The sequence below is a fragment of the Leptodactylus fuscus genome, chromosome 4 (assembly GCF_031893055.1).
Source record: "Leptodactylus fuscus isolate aLepFus1 chromosome 4, aLepFus1.hap2, whole genome shotgun sequence".
Classification (NCBI taxonomy): Eukaryota; Metazoa; Chordata; class Amphibia; order Anura; family Leptodactylidae; genus Leptodactylus; species Leptodactylus fuscus.
Window position 1 is genome coordinate 35230875 of NC_134268.1, and position 26283 is coordinate 35257157.

The window sequence follows — 26283 nt, forward strand, 5'->3', positions numbered from 1 at the left end:
TCTTCTGGAGGTGGGTTCAAACTTCTAGGCCTCGGGCCGAGCATGCCCACAGGCCACAAGAAAATGGCTGCTTACTTACTGTGTAAGCGGTCATTTTTCTTGTGGATGCGGGCATGCGCAGTCTGCTCTGCCCAAGGCCTAAAAATTTGAACCCAGCACCAGAAGAAGACGCACAGAGAGGACGTTCCTGAAGAAGATGGAGGTGTCGCTGGAGAGTTCTCTCACAGCACTGGGGATGCCCACAGTGCTGCGAGAGAACTCATTTGCATACAGACGAAAACCAGGATTTCTACGGAACGGCGGTGCAGAGAAGACATCGAAAGGTAGGAGAAGAATAGCCTTTGTTAAGGCTATTCCTATGTATTATCGAGAAAAAAAAAAAAGTGATTTTAATGGTAGAATCCCTTTAAAGAAGACTCCTCATGTCATGATCAAGATCATGAGTATTATAAACTGCTGCGGTGAATTCACTTCTGTGTAGACTCCATGCCTGGTTTTGGTTCACAATCAGTTTTATGCAAATCATTGATGTGTGAATAAGGACTTCGTGAAAATGTATGGCCTGGTATGGTATGGCTGAATAGATTAAAAGAGGATCTGGGGCAACACAGTAGCTCAGTGGTTAGCACTGCAGCCCTGGAGTCCTGGGTTTGAATCCTGCGAGGAACAACATCTGCAAGCAGTTTGTATGTTCTCCCTGTGTTTATGTGGATTTCCTCCCATTCTACAAAGACATACTGATAGGGAAAAAAAAAATGTACATTGTGAAAAAAATTAAAAGATCTTTCATGCCCCAAGCACATGTGGCATGTTTATATACTACTAGAATGCAGACAATGTGCTGAATTCAGTGCACAATCAGCTTTTGCCATTCTGTGCCCCGGGGCTGGAGATATCTGTGCAATTAATTTCGGCACCGCTCTCTGGCCACTGTCAGAAGGGGGGTTCCTGCAGTCTAATGCCATCGCTGGGCTGTGAGGAACGCCTACTCTGATGGTACAGGGCTATGGCATTTAGCTGCCACCAAACGAGAGGAAGAGGAGACCCCAAAGACTATTAAACCCCCACACTCACCGAATCACCCACATGTCCTAAACAAGAATGACGAGATCCCAAGGACACTAACCCTAATCCCAAACCACACACTCCACCCCCAACCATTCTTTGGCAATACCAAGTGTGTATTCGGTTATGCTAATAAAGCCCCTTTGTATTTGTATTTTCTATTGGCAAGTAGTCGGGGGAAGGGCTGCATGTACAACTTTGTGTCTGCATACGGATACCAGCGGTCACCTTAAATACTATCAAGGGGTCTGACTTACACATATCATCATGATAGACACCATGCTAGTACTTAAGAGTTAAAAACCTGAAAATGAATGGCCGCCAGCAAGCCGGGCCCTGTCCAGTGTCCTGGGGGTTTAGGACAGAAACCCCAGGGTGGACAGCAGCAGCAGCAGTGTGAACATCGCTTTAAATAGGTTAATAAAGTATATTACAAAACCGATCACCAAACATTCCCCAACACAGTAATAGAACTATATATATATATATATATATATATATATATATATATATATATATATATATATATATATATATATATATATATATACACACACACACATATACAGACAGTATATGGGACTTACACTTTATATCTATGGCTAGGTACAAGATATAACAGGTTTCCCCATAGTTAGTTGTGTATTGGGGCTTGTGCAGGAGTCCTAGTCTAGTCTGGTCTCACTTACTGCATTATGTGTCCATGGTCAGGGTCAGCCATTACGGTGCACGCCTAGGCCATGTGTATACAGCAGCAGCAGGTCAGCCATAGACCCCCAGTATAAGCTGTGACTACAGAATAACCAAAGAAGGGAAGGAAACAGAAGATTCTATGGACAGAAAATGATACGCCTCATGGAAATGAAGTCGCACAACACAACTCCAGCGCCGCACTCCTCCTATCTCTTACCTGGGCGAGGTGAACAGTCCAGAAGACGCCGCCGGTATCACAATGAGACTCTCTGCGCTCTATTCACCAACATATACTGGCTTGGCGTTACTATGGTGACTCAAACGCCCATTCGCTGCCAGCCAATAGCAACGAAGAACACGTTAGACTTGTCCCGACACTAGAGGGAAACGTGGGCTATAAACAGGAAAGAGACGGCGGCCATTTTGTTTGGCCTCTAGTGTCTGGAGTTGCTCCTGGTAGGTCAGTGATGGTTTTGTGTCTACAAATAAGGCCAATGACCTATCTGCAAGGAATAAGTAAAACTGTGCAATACAATGCCACAAAGCACTGCAGTTACCATTGTGAGCAGGCTCATTACTAGTTTGTAACTTTTTTTTTGTTACTGTAAATGTTCATTAATGGGGCTCTATCACTAGATTTACCTGTTATGAGCTAAAGATATGTCTGAATAGCCTAGTCAGGTGCTGCTATTAGTTTGGAAAAAGACCCCCCCCCCCCCCCGTTTGTGTGTCTTACAGTGGAAATCGATATGCAAATGAGTCGGATCGTGCACGGAGGGCGTTCTGTGCACCCCTTAGCGTCATAGCTTCTGGACGCCCATAGATGAAATATTAAAGTGGATTTTCAGTCGTAAATTCATTTTTCATAGGATCGGTCATCATAGGATCTGTGATACTTTGAAACCTGGGACCGGCACAGATCAGGCGCTGCCCCAGCTTCCAGGTACTGCAAACTACTAGTAGGCTGAGGCCCCACGTTGCAGAAATACATCTCTTTATGTTGCAGATTATTATTTTTTTTAATGTAGATTGTGAGCCCCATATAGGGATCACAAAGTATTTTTTTCCCCCCTATCAGTATATCTTTATAGAATGGGAGGAAATCCACACAAACAGGCGGAGAACATACAAACTCCTTGCAGATGTTGTTCTTGGTGGGATTTGAACCCAGGACTCCAGCGCTGCAAGGCTACAGTGCTAACCACTGAGCCACCCCTTTATGTTGCAGTTTTTGTTGCTTTTTTTTTTTTGAGCCAAAGCTAAGAATGGTTATAAAAGGAATGGGAAATATAGTAGGCCTGGTTCACATCTGCATTTGGTATTCCATTCGGGGAGTCTGCATAGGGACTCCCCAAACAGAATACCGACCACATTGTCAAGCAGTGAGCTTGTGAAAGCACACGGACCCCATAGACTATAACGGGGTCCATGTGTTTTTCGCACAAGTCATGCACAGAGGAAAGTACTTCATGAACTACTTTCCTCTCCACATGACTCGTGTGGACACCGTGCGGAAAACACAGTGGGGACTGATCCACTAGGACCCCAACTATTCTGAGAATGGGGGTCTGTTTCCCAGCTCGGATAGAAGACTCTGTCACTCTATTCATTCTTTATGGGCGCACTGGAAAGAGGGATAACTTCTGAACCTATACCACTTTAAATCTATAACGTATTAGCACAGCCCTGTTTGATAGTATATTATGTTCTGTGTCACTATGACATAGGCTGCTGTAAGGACAATTCTTAAGGCACGTCTACAAGGGTTGTATAGACTGCAGATGTTCCACCTGGGTATTGCAGGATTTAGCAGTGGATTTTTTGGCTACAAAATATGTCCCATGTGGTCCTTCCAGGCTTACGAAACAGACAGTCCTGGGACTGGGAAACCCAATTAAAGTGGATCATGCCATGATTACAGACTGGGCCATGAAAGGGTTAAATGCCAGGATCAGAAGTTCCTCTGATCCTTGATGTAGAGCAGGTGGTTGTAGTAAGACAAAGAGTAGTTAATAGAGATGAGCGAGTACTGTTCGGACCAGCCGATCTGAACAGCACGCACGCATTGAAATGAATGGACGTAGCCGGCACGCAGGGGGTTAAGCGGCCGGCTGGCGTCAAAGCAGAAGTACTAGGTGCTTCCATTCATTTCAATGCGTGCGTGCGTGCTGTTCGGATCGGCTGATCCGAACAGTACTCGCTCATCTCTAGTAGTTAACAGCAGCTCATATAGCAGAGGGGCTCTGGGACCCTTGAGCCCTCCTTTACTGCAGCAACTAGGCTCACATCTGCGCATGGATCTCCGCTAGAAGGCCCAGCCCGCTAAAACAGCATTTATCCATGGACACCATAGACTATAATGGGATCCACTGGATTTCTGCTGTTTTTATACTGAAACTAGAGGAGAGATCAGTCCTCCATGCAGAATTTCTGTCGATAGAGTCTCCAACGGCGCAGATGAGAACCTCGCTTACAAGATATTGCTACAAACTGAGAACCTGCACTTCCTGCCCCATAAGAAGCATTTGGGCTTGAATTTTAAAAGTGACAACTTTACAATATTTACCTAACTATTCTATTTACACAGGCACAACTTCTACATCTTATGTGACATTTATTAGCCACCTGTAATGTCCACAGTGGTGATGCACACAATTATGGTGGTGGGGTTATGTCTACAGAGCTGTGGCAGCTGCATCTAATGGATGGCTGATGTAGTTGTCCTGGTAAAACATATTTACATTGTTTATTATACCATGAATACCGCTGGACAACGCATATGGACATTATAAAAGAGCAGTCCACAGTTTGGGACCTTACTCTGCCAGAACGGAGACCAGCTCTCACTACATGCATTACGTGGGTGACCTTATTTATGACTGCTGTAGGGTGCGCTCACTATTATGGCTGTGTCACAAATGATCTGTGAAACCATGAGAATCCATAAACGACAATTAAATATATTTTATGTAGGAGAAATGCATCACCTTTGCACGATATTAGTGATGTTAGACAAGTTGGCATCCATGTAGCGAGATCCCTGCCGATCGGAGTTCCTGATCTTAATGGTCTGGGAAGAGATAAATGTTTAGAGCAGTGGTTCTTAACCTTGTTTGAGGTACCGAACCCACCAGTTTCATATGCACATATATTCACCGAACCCTTCTTTAGTGATAAATCAAATATGATTTATTTCCAAATTCAAGACATAGGTATATGGTTTTTTACTGGTACACAAAATGAACCGTGCATATGGCCTAGGGTTCGATCTAACCCTGGTTAAGAACCACTGGTTTAGACTGAAGGCCATGAAGCCAAGCAGCCAGTTCTCTTGTGCTTAGTAGTGAGCAGAGTTCCTCTTGGTCATTCATGTGATTTCAGACAACCGTCATAGCAAAAGAGACTCAAAATATTTTCTACAATAAACCTAAGTTGCGTTGGTTACTTTTCCCTATACAGTTAAGGCCTCATGCATACAACCATGTGCAGAGTCAGCGTGCTAGCTGTATTTTTCACTTCCATGTTTGCTCTGTGGATCCTCCACCACACATCTTCTATGTGGGATGCACTGCAAACAGCATGGCTACACAAGTCGATGACAACCTACCAGCACCTTATGGAGTCACTCCCTGCTCGCCTACTAGGTGTGCATGGCAGTTACTCTGGATATTAGCTGGTGGTCATAATAATGTGACAACTTATTAAGTCCCTGAAAACCCCTTTAAGCTTAGGCCCTACGTAAGAAAAAACAAAAACAAAGCAGCAACACATCACAGTGTTTCCTGCCACACTTTTCACATCAAGTCCACAGAGGAAACCCAACTTTCTGCTTCCATTATACTTATAGGGAAACTGCCGATGTTACCGTAGGTGTAATTGACATGCTGCGATTTCCAAAACTGCTTTGGAAATCGCAGCATGTGGATGGGATCCACTATGCAGGGACTGTAAAATGCAGCGCTTTTTTCCACCACATGGGGTCTTGGGCAGAATTTATTTTTATTTTGCTGCAGCACCAGGAGTTGCTACAGAAGGAATGGAAAATATAAAAGAAACTCTTAGGCTGAGGCCCCACGTTGCAGAAACACAGCATTTTTTGTTGCAGATTTTGTTGCGTTTTTTTGAGCCAAAGCCAGGAGTGGATTGAGCAGAAGGTAGAAGTAGAAGAGCTTCCTATATATTTCCCATTCCTTTTGTAGCCACTCTTGGCTTTGGCCCAAAAAATGCAACAAATTCTGCAACAAAAAACCTGCGTTTCCGCAACATGGGGCCTCAGCCTTATGCATTTCCCCTCTGTTTAATCCACTTTTGTCTTTTGCTGAAAAAAAGGCAGCAAAATCTGCAACAAAAAATGCTGCGTTTCCATAACCTGTGGCTTTAGCCTTAAGGTGTGTATGGTACCATGCTATTGCTATTTTATGCTATATTGCAATTATAAAAAAATTTTTGACCTGAAGATTCCATTCTGAAATTACAGAAAAAAAAAAAAAATATATATATATATATATATATATATATATCTGCAATTTTACATGTGACATGTTTTCTGCTGACATCACAAAATTATCATTTCCATATCTCATTAGATTTTTACAGTGTGGTTACATTGCAAAATGTTGTATAAAACACAATGGAGCCCTATATGATCAGCTTAAATTGTGATATACCAAAAAGTGGAACTGGGGATAATGTGGTCACAACGAATACAAACAGGTCGATGAGATGGGTAAAAATGGCGATGGAAATGTGATTAGGAGACACTATATAGGATCATCAATTTAACAATAACAGAATACTGCAAAACCTGACCAAAATCTACTAGTTACTGTATATAGTAACTGGTGCTGCCACCATGTGGAGAGATTTCAGTTCAACATTCAGCAGTTATTGGATGTAAACTGGATGTTTAAAGGGGTTGTGCAGGAAAAACATTTTATTTTCCCCTGGAAACTGGGGAAGGTGAAACAAAACATACACTCATCTGTCCTTGGCACTCCAATAACCAAACTAGCTGATCAGTACAGGGTCCCAACCAATCTGACAGATGACCTGTCCTGTGGATAGTTCACCAATATCTAACTTTTCTAGGTCTAGGACAATCACTTTAACCCTTAAGTACTGTCATGATGTCTATCATAATGATATGTGTATGGAAGTGGTGTATAATAGACACCATGATAGGACTTAACTGTTAAAGGAAACAGTCTCTATCCTGTGTATAAGGACTAAGTGCCTGAGGAATAGGAGTCCAACTGCTGGAACACTAAGTGATCATGAGAATTATAGTGCATATACGTTCTCCAGTGTCCCGTGTGAATTGAGTGGTGATATGTATGCATATATAGCCACTACTCCATTCACCTCTATGGGACCTCCAGATAAGTGATCTCCAGCAATCCCATAGCAGTGAATGGAGTAGTGGACAATTAGAGAAAGCCCTTTTAATAAAGAGGAATATGCAGGTATAAAGCGGAAAATTAATGGATACAAGTAGGTTTTTAACAATAACATTTTTTATTACAAAGAATGTAATAATTTATACACACAACATCATCTGATACAGTCCATTAGAAAAAAAAAAAAAAGGATGGAGGGGGAAAAAAAAAATCCAGGATCCTTGGAATTGGAGACTTAACGAGCGTCAAAAACAACCACTGAGAATTCATTAAGGAAAAGCAACCAATTAACACACACCAATCTTTATGACAGAATTTAGTTTTTCAGGTTACATATTAGATTAATGACCGATATAAAATAAGTGGGGGTCTCACATCCAACACCCCACTAATCATCTGTTCTCAGATGGAGAAGAAAGCTCCGTTCTCAGTTTAGTACCCCTACTAAAACTTTGAAGATCAGCGCTCATTCTCTTGAATGGGCACTAAGCCACTATACAGAGTTGTGACACTTCCCGAAAACAGATAAGTGATAGGGTCAGACCCCCACCAATCTGATACTGATGACCTATCTTTTCAACAGGTCAACTATTTTTAGCCTGGAAAATCCCATCTTAAAGGGATACTTCAGTAATTTTTCTTTCTTTCATTATCTACCTATTCACCCACTATATATAACAGGTGAGGGGCTCCAGGATGGAAAAAGTGTTTTCATTGGACTGCTACTTTAGGGTGAATTCACACTGAGTAAACGCTAGCTTATTCTGAACGTAAAACACGTTCAGAATAAGCGGCGTCTAAAGCAGCTCCATTCATTTCTATGGGAGCGGGGATACGAGCGCTCCCCATAGAAATGAATGGGCTGCTTCTTTCACTCCGTGCAGTCCCATTGAAGTGAAAGAAGCAGCCCATTCATTTCTATGGGGAGCGCTCGTATCCCCGCTCCCATAGAAATGAATGGAGCTGCTTTAGACGCCGCTTATTCTGAACGTGTTTTACGTTCAGAATAAGCTAGCGTTTACTCAGTGTGAATTCACCCTTAAAGTGTAACTCCCCTGGTTTTTACTATTGTATCAGGGGGTGTTTGGTCCCATTTTTTACTAACCTAACTTCTGTTTAATAGAAAACAGGTTGTAAAGTTCCCACTAGCAACACTATAGGCATTGGCAGGGAGACTGTCCATACACCTGTACTCAGTGCAGTATGTAGAGCTGTAGCTTGTGCCAAAGGGGGAAGATGGTCACTTCAAATGGCTACATCACTGGTTTTATACCACCTAGAAAAATGGTTCTGTATTGCATAAAAGTTGATCACTAGTTAAAAACACAATTGAGAATGTGATTTTTATAGGCAGCATGAACATCTACAAACAACCTCAACTAGGTTTTAATTAGTGATATCTCTGGTTGTTTTATAGCTAGTACTGTGGCAGCATAAGAAAGCAGAGGATCCCAGCTTGCATTATATACAGAACCACCTTTCTAGGTAATATATATATATATATATATATATATATATATATATATATATACACACACACACACACACACGGGCATTCCCCCTTTGGTAAGTGCTACAGCACGGCATACTGGCAATACAATTGTGTACAGATTTCCCCAGGTAAGAGCTCGGTGTGGGTGGTACACAAGGAGGAATTTGACACTGAGGGTCACTGCACACAGGGTCTTTTGGCACTGATTTTGATGCTGAATCCACCTCAAAATCAGCCTCCAAAAAAAGGCGCTTTTTTTTAGGCTGGTTTTGAGGCGGATTCAGCGTCAAAAATCTAAGTGTGCATGACCCTGAATTTGTTAGGCAGAAATTTTCTGCTTCGGGAATTTGTAGATTTTGTTGTCAATTCTGAAAATCTGCTGAAAAAAAGAAAGAAAAAAAAAGCTCCAAAATCTGCCTCACATTCTTCCCAATGGGACTTACAAGTAGTATCCGAAAAATGAGCAGAACATTTCGGTTTTCTGATAAATGAAAAAAAAATAAATGTAGCAGAAAACAGAATCTGCCTTGCATTGAAATGTACTGGAAGCAGATTTCAAGCAGAAATTGGAGCGGATTTTTTTATTTATTTATTTTTTTAATGTAGATCGTGAGCCCATATAGGGCTCACAATGTACTTTTTTTTCCCCTAAGAGTATGTCTTTGGAGTACTGGAGGAAATCCACGGAAACACAGGAAGAACATACAAATTCTTTGCAGATGTTATCCTTGGCAGGATTCAAACCCAGGACTCCAGTGCTGCAAGGCTGCAGTGCTAACCACTGAGCCACCGTGTTGCCCCTGAAATTGGAGCTGATTTTGAGTCAGAATCTGCCTTAAAATCAGCTCCACATTCCTGTGTGAACATATTTTTAGAGCAGTGGTTCTTAACCAGGGTTTGATCGAACCCTAGGCCCTATGCACAGTTCATTTTGTGTACCAGTAAAAAAAACATATCTACGTCTTGAATTTGGAAAAAAATCATATTTGATTTATCATTAAAGAAGAGTTTGGTGAATGTGCAGATGAAACTGGTGGGTTCGGTACCTCAAACAAGGTTAAGAACCACTGCTTTAGAGGGTTGCTAGGGAGAATATTACAGCCGGTTTTAAAAGGAGGTTAAATTAAAGGGGCTCTATCACTGGGAAAAGTCATTTTTATCTAAACACATGCTTGCATAGGCTTTAGAAAGGCTATTCCACACTTACCTTTTGTATGTAGATTGCTTCAGTGGTCTCTGAATAAGTCCGTTTTTATTCATATGCTAATGAGCCTCCAGCCAGTACAGGAAGTTCCCAGCAGCCTCCTCTCTCCCATTATCTTCTATGTGTGTGTGCAAACAGGAAGCGAGTCATCAGCAGCAGCAGGAGCCGTCTCCCATAGAAGACAATAGGAGAGGTGTGCACCTTCTATCATGCACTAGTCTAATTAGCATATGAATATAAACGGACTTATTCAGAAACCAGTGAGGCAATCTACATACAAAAGGTAGGTGTGAAATAGACTTTCTAAGGGCTATGCAAAGGTGTGATTAGTTAAAAATGACTTTTCCTAGTGATAGAGCCCCTTTAAGTCAATTAAGTTAAAGAGAACCTTTCATGGGTTTGAGCACAGGCAGTTCTATATACCGCTGGAAAGATGACAGAGCACTGAATAGAGCGCACTGTCGGCTTTCCAGATCTGTGGCCCGGGTAAAGAGCTAGCGGTGCCGGTACCATAGCTCTTTACAGCCAGAAGAGCGTTCCTGACAGTCTGTCAGGAACGTCCTTCTGCACAGCAGTGCCTATTCCGCTGTACAGTGTGAGTGGGGAGGAACGTCCCCTCCCCTCCTGATAATACTCGTCTATGGATGAGCAGAGGGAGGAGGCGTTCCTCCCTGCTCACATTGTACAACGCAATAGGCGCTGCTGTGCAGAAGGACGTCCCTGACAGACTGTCAGGAACACCTTTTTTTTTTTTTTGTGGTTGAACAAACATGTTTATTTCAAAGCTGCAGATGCCTCCAATGTCAGCTAATATTTTGTAGAAACAAAATGAAACATCACCTGGACATTCACATTAATATCCCATCGTCAAACAGATTTTCTGCAGTAAAGAAAGTCTTCAGATGACCATGGTGTTTATATAGCAGACAGAAAAAGCGCTATAACTGGAGTTTGCAGTTGAGCACAGAGTGAGTCTGCAATGTCAGGAACGCCTTTCTGACTGTAAAGAGCTATGGTACCGGGACCGATAGCTCTTATCCAGGGGCACAGATCAGGAAAGCCGACAGTGTGCTGAATTCATTGCACTGTCAGCTTTCCAGCAGTATATAACACCGCATGTGCCCAAACCCATGAAAGGTCCTCTTTAAATACAAAATAAGTGTCAGATCGTTGGGGGTTCAAAAGCGATCAAAATGAGGGACCAAAAGTCCCCCATGCCTCCTCCTTGTGAATGGAGCACTAGTGCACTTATGTGACTGGCACTCCATTGACTGCTATAGAGGCTGCAATACCAACAGCCCCATAGCAGTGAAAGGAACTCCATTCACAAGGAGGAGACCCCTAGCAGTGATGTGACACTTATCCTCTATCCTGTGGGCAGGAGATAAGTATCATTAATGGGACAACCCCTTTAACTCCAATGAGAACAAGAGACTGAGCATGTTGAATTCTAACATACCCAGTACTACTTTTTCCTAACGTCGGAGTCACCTTCTCATTGGATGGTGGGCCAGAATTAGCCGTTGTGCCACACTAGCATACATTAAGTTTAGATCTCCAGTATCAGACAGAAATGCACAATGGTTTAAGGATACATCTCTTTGTTCTTTTCTTGTACATAATTCTGTAGCCACACTCTCGACATCGGATAGGATCTCTGGCTTTTATTTCATTTTCTGTGTGACATTCTGAAAGAGAAGTTGAAAGGACAGGCTTAATAGAAAAATACAGGAGTGCCATACTAGAAGCTCACTGGCCAACCAGTCACTGAGCTGAAGCATTTCAACAAGACACCAAATCTACGTGATCCAAGATTTATAGGATTCATTACAGTGTAGACAGAGGTTTAAACGCACACAAAATGTAGTACTGAGCAATTATGGATAAAAAATAAAATTTAGATTTTGTATGACTTGTTTTGTTCAAAGAAACTAAAAGCATTTCAGTGAGCTAGCACAAAGAGAGGTAGTCAGATATACACATTGCAGGCTTCCTTGTCCAAGCAACCAACCAGCTTTGCTGGTACGTGCCCTGGTTGCAGAGATATCGGTACCATTAGTTTCAGCACTAATATGTCTGCACTGTCAAGAAAGGCCAACCTAACAGCTGAGCATCATCACTGGGTAGTGAGGAATGGCCTCTTCACTATAGAAGTGTCCGGTCAGGGGAGCGTCCCTGTTGTAAAGTCACCCTCTCTGACAGTGCAGGGATATCGGTGACAAAACTAACAGCTCTGATATCTCTGCAACCAGGGCACATACCAGTAAAGCTGAAAGCACTGAATTCAGGGCACTGTCAGCTTTCTAGAGGTATAATGTCAGAGGACATGACAAGTCCTTAAATCCTCCTTGTTCATTTTAAAAGTCTTCTTCTGTGTTTGAAAATTAAAGTTAAAGGGATGGTCCAAAATTAAAGGACTTTTTTGGCAGATAACTTTGCAATGTTCACTTCACCAGTGCCCACTGGTCGCTATTAGAGATGAGCGAGTACTGTTCGGATCAGCCAATCCGAACAGCACGCTCCATAGAAATGAATGGATGCACCTGGTACTTCCGCTTTGACGGCGGCCGACCTTTAACCCCCCGCGTGCCGGCTACGTCCATTCATTTCTATGCGAGCGTGCTGTTCAGATCGGCTGATCCGAACAGTACTCGTTCATCTCTAGTCGCTATACTTTCTCATTCCTCTTGACATATAAGAAATGCTGCTCAGTCAGTCACTGGCTGAGGTCGATATCCACTGCAGCCAGTGATTGGCCAAGTGGAAAAGCCCTTTAATATTTTGCAACTATCTGTCATAACTTCCTAATCATGTAGGTTTGCTCTAATTCAAGAAATCCATAGATCGAAGCACTGCAGGTCTTCATGTGAGTAGTGATCAGTGACGGTTTCCACCAATGGCCCCCAGAGCAATCAGAAAATTAGGGTTATGATTCCCGATCTCAGACAACCTCATCAAACACTGTTTTGAGAAATTACACAGGGTCCACTGTAATAGATAGACAGTCCATGTAATGCAAAAATAAGGTCCTGGAACAGGTCATAGGACTAGAAGACCTCACTGTCGTTTCTACCACATCCACGGGTGTTGAAGCAGCAATGCCCCATTCGTGTGGATCCTGCATGGTCACAAGCAACTGCATGGCATCTCTTCTGAACCAGCAGGAAATAGAGCTGCAGCACTTAAGTGCGTAAAGTTTTTCTTTATTTTCCACGGTTTCCTGCCATTCATCAAATTTTCAACAAAAATCTTGGACAATCCCTTAAAGGGATTTCCACGCTTTACAATTGATGACTTAGGAAGTGGTCATCAATTAAAAACAGTCAACGGTCTGACATCCTGGCACTGGCTGATCAGCAGACCACAATGTTCAGGCGAGTACATAACAAGCACAGCGTCATACATCTATGCAGTAGCTGGGCTTAGTTTGGCAGCTCAAACTATTCACTTGAATGGGACTGAGCTGCGATCAGGCCATGTGACCGGTGAATGTAACATCATATGGACTGCAAAGTGGAAGCAGTGCCCAGGTAGCACTTCTCCCTCTTCAGAACACTGATCCACTGAGGTGCCAGGTATCCTGAAGATCTTCAGGTGATCATCTATCCAGAGGAGAGAGTCAGTAAGTTGGTCACACCAAATGGGTTAACCATAATGATTCTGCTGCACCCCTGTCTTTTCAAAATCATCCAGTAATCACCCCCAATATTAGGCGTATACAGCTCATAGCCTCAGATCCCGCTATGGTGACATGTCAGTATAGTAATGGTGATGAGATCCGGAGACATCACCTACCGCCACATATGTAGATCATAGGCTGCTGCTTGGGTGGAGGGGCGTCCTTCTGGGCCTCCATACTGAGCCTTAAAATAAAAGAAATGGTCAGATCCTGATGAGAAACAGGTGAGAAGACGTGACACACCAATTAGAGTCATATACACACTCTGCGTACCGCACAGCTCCAACACCGGCCTCACAACACTAGAACGTGCGCTGTCTGCCGAATCGGGCGCAAGGTTATGACGTAACCGGAAATGAGCAGTGGTATACGGGACGCAGCTACAGGACGTCACTGTTCTGGGCGGAAGTGCTGCCCCGGCCATTTTGATTGTGGGCATAACTTAGTTTATTTTTATATATTTAGTTAGTGCAGAAGTTTTTCACCTATTACATTTTAGTTTTATTCTTACTTTTACCAACCTCTGCACTGTTTGCTTTAGCTGACAACAGCATGTATAAGATATTATAGTGAGTTACCCAGTTTTTTTTTTAATTGATCCATCCATGATATTAAGTTTAGGTTGTCGGGACCCTCGCAGATCAGCTATTTCCTGTGTTGGCATGAGCTGCAATGCTCATTCAATGTACTTTTAGGACACATGCACTTTATAGAAAAACGGAACACGCGTACCAAAATCCACATGTACCAGCCCAGAAATACATGTGGAAAATTAGCACCAACTGACATAGGTTTGGTGAGGATTGTGACTCTATCATCATTTGCACTAGAAATAGAATTTCCCATTTAGGGTTATTTATCATCCACCCCTTTCTTAGTCATATTTTTCAAAGGAGCTTCTTATTTTTAGCGAGCGTTCACACTACCGTCGGTGTCCGACAGGTAGTGTCCTCTCCTAGTGTCCGCTCAAAATCTGGCACGGACATTCGGAGCGGACACTAGCTGTGTCCGTGACACTTGTCATTTATTTAAGTGGGCATCGGGTGCGTTCTTTAGCACTCCGTGCCCTTCCTTCCCTGTCCGCATGTAAAGATGTCCGACTACATGTCGGGTTTTTCTGTCCGCTTGAGAAGTCGGACATCTTTACATGCGGACAGGGAAGGAAGAGCACAGAGTGCAAAAGAACGCACCCGATGCCCATTTAAAAAAATGACAGGTGTCACGGACACAGCTAGTGTCCGCGCCAGATTTTGAGCGGACACTACCTGTCGGACACCGACGGTAGTGTGAACGCCCCCTAGACTAATTTTATGCAAGCTCTATTTATGATGTACGCGTCCATGTTAGTTTATATGCACCTTAATAAAGTATCTGCACTAAACCCAAAAAAGTGCAATTGCCCCTTTTCAATACAGTCTGACCTGACAGGCTTTTTTAGGCTACCCATGGAAGTATCTCCATTTCGGCCATGGCGAGGGTAGTATAATAACTGGAAAAAAAAAAAGGTGCAAATGCTTCAAAAATAAAGCGTAGGGTGAAACAAAGACCACATAAAAGTGTAATTTACACAAAAAAAATGGAAGCTAAATAAATGTTGACTTTAATACTTTATGTATTGAAATCCACCTGTAATCCTAAGTGAGTGCATGTACCCCAATAGCAACCGCAGGTATCCCAACTTTCAAAGGATTGGGGCAAAATGGAGCACATGTTGTGGCAAATTTCTATATACCCACTCACTTCCACTTTGACCCCGTGCCTATTCTGATCAATCATGCAGATATGTGAAAACTAGACATATCTCTCACTGTCTAGGACAGTGGAGCAGCACCCAGAATCGGGAACTGTCCTGCCGATCCATAGACTTGAATGGGATAACCATTGCATACCTCCCAACCGTCCCGATTTCCGCGGGACAGTCACGATTTGGGTGACATATCCCGCGGTCCCGGTTGGAGGGAGGTATGTCCCGATTTGAGTTGAACACATATGCGGCTGAAGCAAGGAGCTGACACAGGTCAGCTCCTTGCTTCGCTGCTGCGCGCCTCTCTCGCTGACACATATGCGGCTGAAGGGAGGAGCTGACCTGTGTCAGCTCCTCGCTTCGCCGCTGCCGCCGGTCTCGCTGACACATATGCGGCTGAAGCGAGGAGCTGACCTGAGCTGACCTGTGTCAGCTCCTCACTTCAGCCGCATGTGTCAGCGAGAGAGGCGCGCAGAGAGCGGCGAGGGAGCGGAGGAGAAGGTAAGTTTAATGTGGAGGTGGAATGTGAAACTGGGGGCAGATGAAGGAGAGGACGGCATGACACTGGGGGCAGATAATGGAGAGGACGGCATGACACTGGGGGCAGATGAAGGAGGGGACAGCATGACACTGGGGGCAGAAATGGAGAGGACGGCATGACACTGGGGGCAGAGATGTGGGGACATGAATCTGGGGGCAGATGAAGGAGAAGACGGCATGACACTGGGGGCAGAGATGTGGGGACATGAATCTGGGGCAGAGATGGAGGGGACATGAATCTGGGGGCAGAGATGGAGGGGACATGAATCTGGGGGCAGAGATGGAGAGGACATGAATCTGGGGGCAGAGATGGAGGGGACATGAATCTGGGGGCAGAGATGGAGGGACATGAATCTGGGGCAGAGATGGAGGGGACATGAATCTGGGGGCAGAGATGGAAGGGGGACATGAATCTGGGGGCAGATGAAGGGTGTATATGAAACTGGGGGAGAGATAGAGGGGGGACATATAATTTACGGGTGACTGTAGGAGGATTATACTGTGTGCGGGCACATGAAAAATTAACGAGTGGGTGGAGTCAACACAAAAGTGGGCGGGGCTAAATTTTCTGCGGCGCACGTAGCGCGCCACACATTTTATCCCTCTTTCGGTTCTTAGAAAGTTGGGAGGTATGCACTGTGTTTCCATAACCAAGGACCTGGGGATGATCTTACTTCTCCACCCAGGACAAGTGATTTAGCTCCCTGCTCTCAGGAGGGGAGGGGGAGCTGAGTGCTCGGAGCAGCTTGTATTTCTGAGCGGTTTATCTCCCTCTTTCAGTTATCAGCTCTGCTAATTGAATTTTGCTGATGGGGCTGAGACAGGGAGTCTGTTACCTCTGTATGTATATACAGACCTAAAACTGAGTTTATTGCAAGCTGACTCTTGGTCCTGTAGCATGTACATTTGGGATTTTCATCACCTATCAAATCCAGCTCTGCTACATCAGCTTGATATTGTGCATCTTCCAGTGATACTGTACTAATTTATTTACAACCATCTCTCATTACTCACTGCAAACATGTACTGCTATGAAGAGAGATAGCGGAGCTGGCTTTGTCTGGGAGACAGCAAGTGAAACCCCGCCCACCAGTTTACCAAGAAAACCTGGAAGTGAAGAAAGCACAAAGCCTGCGACTTGGTGAACAGGCGAGTTGGGAATACCCCTTTAAATCCTGGTATCCATTTCCAGGCAGTAATAATGGCTGGACCTGTGATTTACCAGTGACAAACCTACTTGGACCAAAATCAACCTAATATTTGTCATCAACCCAGTGGATAGTTCATAAATGTTTCTTGCTGGATTAACCCTTTAAGTCAAGTTAAGAAGTAAATAAGTGGAGTGAAAGACCAGGTAGATTCGATGAGTTGTGATGCACCTTGAATAGTTATTAGTTGAATGGGAAAATTCTTGGTCTACACTTTCATGTATCACTGACTACAATTATAAACGTGAGGTTCTTAGCGCACAGTTTGATAAATTGTGCGAGCCCATCTGCCACGTCACGGCGACCTCATTCAGATGGGTCCCTACACTAAGACTTTACTTCTATACTAAATGCCTTTCCCCGCTATAGACAAGACCCCAGTGATGAGGTTCTTGATCAAGACTCCACTGTAACAGTAAGTAAATAAAAAGTTTCTCCCCTCCCCTATATATAAAGTGTTAGTGTAGGGACCCATCGTAAGAAGGCCACTAAGTGGTCGATGGGGTCAAAACTATCATATAAAATCTCTAAATAAAACTTGATTCAGCAAACATTAAAGGGGTTGTTAATACCCACAGTCCTTGGCAGCAGCTCTATGGGTCTTTATTTAGGTCAATGGGCTGTTGGTGCCAGGTGACTGCTGCAGCCAAACATAGTCCTTTCCTTGTTGCATCAGTCATGTGGCGTTTGCAAAGAGGTCACCACTGAGCCCTGTGATTGGCTGCACCGGTCACTGGGCACAAATGGAACGTCAATGGTGATGCCAGTGAGGGACTTGTATATAGACCAATGGAGCTGCTGAAAAACACAACCCTTTTTACTTAGCATTGAACACAATACATACAATTGAACTGAATGACATTTCATATGTTAACAGTCATTTTAGGGCTTTGCAACTAAATAAATTCATTTGATACATTTGGCTATATATAGTGGGTGAAATAAGTATTGAACATGTCACCAATTTTCTAAGTTAATATATTTCTAAGAGCTAGTTCACACAGGGTAAAATGGACAGGATTTTGATGCGGAATCCATGTCAAAATCCTGCCGCCTCCCATTGAAATCAATAGGAGCCGGTCATTCAGCCACAACATCCGCCTCACGACACCACCCTCAGGACTAGGCCCATTCGTTTGGGCCTAATCCGAAGCGGAAAGCCGCGGCGAAATGTGTTCACGCAGAACCCCTTGTGAACTAGCCCTAAAGGTATTACTGTCATGAAATTCTCACCAAATGTCAGTAACAGCCTATCCAATCCACACATGCAAAGAAATCAAACCATAGATGTCCATAAAGTAAGCCATGTGTAATAATAAGAAATGACAGGGGAAAACTATTGAACATATAAAGAAAGAGAGGAGCAAAAAGCCATGAAAAATCATGACACCAGTCAGTAATCAGAAAAATGAAGAAGAATGGCGAAACATGATATCAGCTAGTTCAACTGATGGTCTATAAAAAGGGGTCTCATTATTAAGAAGCCACGCAAGAAACATCTCATGATGGGTGACCTGTCTCAAGACCTTTGCAAACTTATTGTTGCAAAACATACTGATGGCAATCTGATACTGATACTTTACAGAAGGACTTCTAAGCTACTGAAGGTTCCAGTGAGCAATGTTAGAACCATAATCTGGAAGAAGAACGAACATTATTTCACCATAAACCAGCAGCCGTGAAGTTAGTCCTATACCTCAGTGCTTCCTCCAATACCCTCTACCTCCATGGCCTTTATACACACTCAGGGACCCTTCACACGGAGTTTACGCTCCACTCATTCAGACACGTATACACGAGCGCTTCAAAACACATCCCATTCACTTCAATGGGAGTGCGCGTATCATAAACGTGTAAAGGGGCCCTCACCATGCAAAACCCCATTGCTGCAAAAAAGCATGTTCAAGAACATTTAAAGTTCGCTAAACAACATTTAGACAAACGTGTCAAATACTCGGAGAATATAGTCTGGTCAGATGAGACTAAAATTGATGCCATAATACACACCATGTTTAGAAGCCAAAAGACACTGCATATCGTCCCAAAACACCACACCAATAGTGAAGTTTGGAGGTGGGAACATCATGGTACGGGTCTGTTTTTCATCATACAACACTTGCAAAATTTCACATAATTGAAGAAAGGATGAAAGTGCAAATATATCGAGACATTCATGATATAAACGGCTGCCAACTATCAGGATGATAAAGATAAAATGAGGGTAGACATTTCTGCAAGACCATAATCCCAAACACATAAGCAAAGAAACTCAATTGGTGTCAGAGACAGAAAATAAAGCTGCTAGAATGGCCCAGCCAATCCCCTGACCTGAATCCTATGGAAAATCTATGGAAGGAACTAAAGCTCAAGGTTCATAGAAGGAGTCCACCGAAACTTCAGGGTATAAAGGGTGTTTGTGTGAAAGAGTGGGCCAAAGTCACACCACACCTGAGCAATACATATGACTAGTTTCTCCATACAGGAGGCGACTTGAAGCTGTCATCACCAACACTATCAACCAACAATACCTCTTCCCTGTGTCATTTCTCATTATTACACATAACTTAATTTATGAACATCCACATATTGTATATACACAGACTTATTATATAAGAGTAACACATATATATATATATATATATATATATATATACACACACACACACACACACACTTGTATATTTACGTATCTACTCTATACTTATACATTAACAAGTAAGTATATATTTATATAGTGCACACATTTTACATAAACTATATACATAGATACCTGTTACATAAATATTAATCCAGTAAATATATATATTCATTCATATGTGTATAAATACAGCACACACAGCTTAGACATACTGTAGGTGGAGATACCATACCTATTCTTACAGATGTCTTACTAAGCAATTATAGAGAGTGTAACAAATCTTACACATGCTGGATATAGAGATGCATGACAATAATAACAGATATGCCTAAACATGTAAATATATATATATATATATATATATATATTTTGCTCTACATTTATATAAACACATACAAATATATTATACATATAGGTATTAGAGATGAGCGAACACTGTTCGGATTAGCCGATCCGAACAGCACGCTCCCATAGAAATGAATGGAAGCACCTGTGACGCCAGCCGGCCGCCGGCAAAGTATATGTGCCAGGTGCTTCCATTCATTTCTATGGATGCGTGCTGTTCGGATCGGCTGATCCGAACAGTGTTCGCTCATCTCTAATAGGTATATATTGACATACATATATAAGTTGACACTGCTTAGCTCTCTAACTACCTATACATAGTACATACACTTTACGCATACTGTACATAGTGATATTTATTACATGGAATTACTTAGCCATATCTGAATATATATATATATATATATATATATATATATATATATATATATATATTATACATATATACATAAATAGGGTGTTTCCTAGAAAAAGATTCAGGTTACTAGCTTGTAAAGAATGATCAGATTCATGTAACAGGTGGCTGCCTTATACATTGTCGAGCATGGGCTACTCATTGGTGTATCAGTTACTTTCACCAATCCCAAAAAATATCTACCCCTCTTTCACTGACTGCCGCATGTCTCACAACACATAGCGGCTCAGCAACACAGCAAAGCCGAACTTTCACAGGCTTGAACTTTTTGGGAGCATGTGCTACGCCCCCCTTATAGAGCTACACCCCTCTTATCTATGTATTTGGTGGGCGTCGCTTCCATTCACTTACATTGGAGTCTCTAGGATAGCCAGCTATCTCCAGCACCCCTACTGAAGTGGATAGGAGCATGGCTTCATGTGTCCACCAAACAACACGCTAACATTCAGCCTCATTCAGCTAACATTGAATCCACATCTGGGAGAAAACACCACCTCTTTGTCTCAGGATTGGTTGGGATCTCAGTGGTCAGACCCTCACCGATCCTATGGACAGAGAATAAATACTTTTCGTATCTTACACATTCGTCTAAATACATATACATATATACACACACAAACACAAAATACACACACCTTACACATGCTATTGAGCTTACACTCCCGCTTCACATCAAAGAACACAATCACAAGTTGCACCAATTAAAATCTTCCCCCCTCCTCACCAGGGAAGTGACAGAATCAAAACCTTTAAGACCCAAGAGATGAAGTGGATACACGCTTTATACACTCTACATCCACGTGGACTTAATAGGGATATTAACCCTTTAACAATATACTACTAATAATATTTCTTATGTCTACAGGTTTCTAACAGACACAGTATTTCCCTTCTCCCCTAAACACCCCCCCCCCCCATTCAACTATTCCAGGCTTTACCCCTTTCCCCTTTATTCTTTCCTTTTATGTTCTCCCCTTATTCATATTTTTGTTATTTATCTCATCCATTGATTCATTGATTTATTCCTTGTTACATATACATACTCCCACCATTCTTATATCCCTTTTCTTACCAGTTTCCCATCACTTTCTATTATTATCTTTCTCCACCTCATTCAGTTCATTTTGATCATCTTTACTCCTCTCTTGTCTATCTATTTATATTCCCTTACATTCTCTCCATTAACTATTCCCTCAAGATGGCCGGAGGCACCCATCAATCATTGCGCATGCGCCACCCCCGATGACCACTTCAGGATTCAAGATTGTTTATATTTTATAGAGATACTTGTTATACCTACTTACATATGTGTCTAAATACATATATACATATTATATACACACAAACACAAAATACACACACACCTTATGAATACTAGTTAGGCTAAATCCACACTAAATTTTAATTCTGTTGTTCCAATCTGTCATACAACCAGAACAGACTGAAGAACTAATGTACTGACAGATACAGGCGCAGCCCGTTGGAGCAGATTTATTAAAACTGGCATTGCCTAGACCAGCCTGAGTAAGGGCCCCGACAGGCGCAGGACACCAGTGATTTATGAAGAGGCTCCAGCTCTAGGTTCTTAACTGGCATAGATGTCTAGTGTAACTTATACCAGAAAACTAGCGAGTTATAATAAATATGACGGATCAGAACAACAGACTTAAAAGAGGCTAATGAGAAATTAATCTTCTAGAAAAACTTGCTACAAAACAGGACACCGTGTACATATTTAAAAAACGACATCTAAATAATTATATATATATACACACACACACACATATATATATATATATATATATATATATATATATATATATACTTACATATATATATATATATATATATATATATATATATATATATATATATACTATACACATACTCTGCTGCTGTCCTACTATATACATACACACACAGAACTTTTTCCTCTGGCGATTTCAGTTTTACAATGATGGATACCCAAACAACCCTGTTATAGTCAATGAGGTCCGTTGGACTATTTTAGCGGTCTGACTCTGTTTCTCTGGTCCTATAACGGACCACAAGAATGGAGATGCAACACTAGTGTGAACCAAGTGTTAAACATATTGGGTGAAATTAGTATGTTGGCGCTATAGAAATACAATTTATTATTATTATTATTATGCCAAGTTTGCACAAAAAAATGGCAATTTTTTTGTAATTTACGCCACCCTCTCCACTGTCCCGATATGGAGTGTAGCGAGGGGCATGGTGTTGGTAGGGCTACTGGCCCCATCAGTATTATGATGCCTGAAATCTACGGCCTATTTTTTCCACTGATAACTCCCCCCACTATATATAGAGAGATATGTATGACATAATAGGACACGCATACATGACTAACACTACTACTAATACTGACACTACTAAAACCTCTACATGTATATGTGCCATATCTATTTATCTATACATACATATAGTACACACACCTTATAATACACCCTATACACACATATAAATATGTCTAGTGAATTTATAGACCAATACTGGACATGTATGATCCCCCTCCTCCCATATCTGTAATAAGATTGGTGATATGATCGGTTGTGTCCTATGATATTCAGTACTATGATTAAATCCCAATTACTTAACCTAGATGTGGCCACAATGTTGTCACCGCACCGAGCCGAGCCGAGCCTGCCCATCTCCGTCATCATCACTGCGAGGAGTAACTGACGGCGGCCAACTGTCATTTTCAAATTTACATCCAGCGATCCTATTGGTTGCAAGTGGATGCTGTTATCATGGCGATATATACAGCCATATATATAGCGATATAAAACCAATACGGTTTTAGCACTAAGGCAGTGTTTCTTTTTTCCATAACTATCGCTGTATGAGGCTTGTTTATTGCACAATGTATACATATATACACACACACACACACACACACACACATATACAGTTTTGTTTTTTCTTTCCAGTTTTACAATATTGTCAATAAACTTTATTTAAAATTGTTTTGTCCTGCTAGGAGACTTAACAGTGCGAGTTTAGACATTCCAGGCATGTATAGGTCCGGCTCATGATGTGCCACATGGTCACTTGGTAGTCCATACACAGGCTGAATCCATCGTAAGGCTAAGGCCCCACGGGACGTTCTGCAGCTTTGGGAAAAACCATGGCAGGAACGCATCGCTGTTCTTCCTGCAGCGCTTTGAATAGAAAGTTGACAGTTTTCCTCCGCGGACTTTCTGTTACAATTATATCTACGGGAAAACCGCTGGCGTTTCCATAGATTTAATTGACATGCTGCGATTTCCAAAACTGTGTCGGCTTTGGAAATCGCAGCGTGTACGCGCTGTGGTTTAAAATGCAAAATGGACATGGGATTTGACGCGGGCAAATCGCGGTGTTTCCAACCTGTGGGCCCCGGCCTAATGGTCAGCAGTCCAATCATGAATGCTGCATGTAAATAGGGCCATGATAACAATGCTAATGACCATCTTACCTTTTGACCTCGGTTTATAAGAATCTGTTAATTTTTGTATACAGACTGTTGTAGTCAGGGCCAGCGTCAGCACACGGCATAGTCAGGCAAGTGCCGTGGCCCTCAGAGCCTCTGGGGGCCCCCCGGCACTTGCCCGCCCCAACACAGAACACAGATGCAGCATTCTGTGTTGATGCATATCTCCCAACTGTCCCGATTTCCGCGGGACATTCACGATTTCGGTGTCCTGTCCCGCGGTCCCGGTCGGCGGGAGGTATGTCCCGATTTCAACTTAGATTTGCGTCCTCTGAGGGCAGAGGAAGGGGGGAGGAGAACGGCATGAATCTGGGGGTAGAGATGGCGGGACATGAATCTGGGGACAGAGATGGGGGGACATGATTCTGGGGGCAGAGATGGGGGACATGATTCTGGGGGAAGAGATGGGGGATATGATTCTGGGGGAAGAGATGGGGGGACATGAATCTGGGGGCAGAGATGGGGGACATGAATCTGGGGGCAGAGATGGCGGGACATGAATCTGGGGACAGAGATGAGGGGACATGATTCTGGGGGCAGAGATGGGGGGACATGATTCTGGGGCAGAGATGGGGGACATGATTCTGGGGCAGAGATGGGGGACATGATTCTGGGGGCAGAGATGGGGGACATGATTCTGGGGGCAGAGATGGGGGGACATGCTTCTGGGGGCAGAGATGGGGGACATGATTCTGGGGGCAGAGATGGGGGACATGCTTCTGGGGGCAGAGATGGGGGGACATGATTCTGGGGGCAGAGATGGGGGACATGATTCTGGGGCAGAGATGGGGGGATATGATTCTGGGGGCAGAGATGGGGATATGATTCTGGGGGAAGAGATGGGGGGACATGAATCTGGGGGCAGAGATGGGGGACATGAATCTGGGGGCAGAGATGGCGGGACATGAATCTGGGGACAGAGATGAGGGGACATGATTCTGGGGGCAGAGATGGGGGGACATGATTCTGGGGCAGAGATGGGGGACATGATTCTGGGGGCAGAGATGGGGAGGCATGAATCTGGGGGCAGAGATGGGGGGACATGAAACTGTGGGCAGAGATGGAAGACATGAATCTGGGGCAGAGATGGAGGGGGACATATAATTTACGGGTGACTGTAGGAGGATTATACTGTGTAGGGGCACATGAAAAATGAATGAGAATGGGTGAAGTCAACATAAAAGTGGGTGGAGCTAAATTCGCCACACACTTTGTCCCTCTTTCGGTTTTTCAAAAGTTGGGAGGTATGCCATTGTGGTGTTCATTCCTGCTGCTATTACTGAGAATGAGATGTGTAGCTCACGCCAGTATGAAGAAATAGCTGATCTGGAGGGTCTTAGCAGTCAGACCCTCACCTATCAAAAATTGATGTCCTCAACTATGACATTAAAGGGATCCTATCATTAAAAAGCAATTTTTTGTGACTAAAAGGTAGGAATAGCCTTAAGAAAGGTTATTCTTCTTCTACCTAGATGTCTTCTCTGGGCTGCCGTTTGGTAGAAATCCCGGTTTTCGTCGGTTTTCAAATGGTTCTCTCGCAGCACTGGGGGTGTCCTCAATGCTACGAGAGAACTCTCAAGCGCTGCCTCCATCTTCTTCAGGAATGGCCTCTTCACGCTTCTTCTTCCGGTGCTGGGAGTCAAACTTTTAGGCCTCGGGCCACAAGAAAATGGCCGCTTACTTACCGTGTAACAACTTGTCCCGTAGCCCAGTAAAAAAAAAAAAAAATTTAAGCGTTAGAATGTGGTGACACCAGGAAAATTGTTCATTTTCAGAAAGTTTGGAATTTGTGCCTGCCTAATAAAGGCAAAATACAGTGATGCTCTTCTAGAAATTCCGCCTCAAATTCAGCATCATAATCCTTGTTGGTTTTTGTCAAGCAGAATACTCTTCAAATTCCTGAAGCAGAAATTTTCTGCTTGGAAAATCAGCATCAAATACTTACATCTTCCTAAATCCGGAGAGCGTGTGTGACATACTTTGTGTGTGTCCATAGTTTTTATTTGCAGTTGCAGATAAAAGCACAGACACATTAATTCCTACGGGACCAGACACACGACCACATTTTTTGTGTAGGGTATTATACACGTCCATGATTGTTTTTTGGTGGATTGCAGATCAATATTTGAGGACGATAAAAACCACTACGGTCATGTAAAGGAGGACTAAGGCTACACAGGTAGTCTGGAAATGCGACCAATAGACATTCTGTTAGCAATAGAAAGGCAACATGTGCCCTGTCATGTGATTTGTTAAGCTTACAAATGTGAACCAGGCCTAATCAGTAATACCAGCCTGTTAATTCCTCATTGTGTCTTGATTGTTGGCTCAGGGTTAGAATCTGTTTTGTTTGCTGGAGGAGACTTCGGTG

The 26283-nt window shown here is 43.0% G+C and overlaps 1 protein-coding gene and 1 non-coding gene across 2 annotated transcripts; both read right to left on the reverse strand.

Annotated features, from left to right (window-relative positions):
- Window positions 1-7304: 7304 nt before the first annotated feature.
- Window positions 7305-13874, reverse strand: POLR2K (RNA polymerase II, I and III subunit K). The gene is made up of 4 exons (XM_075272094.1): window positions 13803-13874; window positions 13646-13713; window positions 11446-11538; window positions 7305-7412 (listed from the first exon to the last, which is right to left on the reverse strand). The coding sequence occupies exons 2-4, from the start codon at window positions 13704-13706 to the stop codon at window positions 7390-7392; spliced, it is 177 nt and encodes a 58-aa protein (XP_075128195.1). The 5' UTR covers window positions 13707-13713; window positions 13803-13874; the 3' UTR covers window positions 7305-7389.
- LOC142201740 (small nucleolar RNA SNORA77) lies at window positions 10703-10828 on the reverse strand. The gene has a single exon (XR_012715633.1). It is a non-coding gene; the product is annotated as a small nucleolar RNA SNORA77 (small nucleolar RNA).
- Window positions 13875-26283: the final 12409 nt, after the last annotated feature.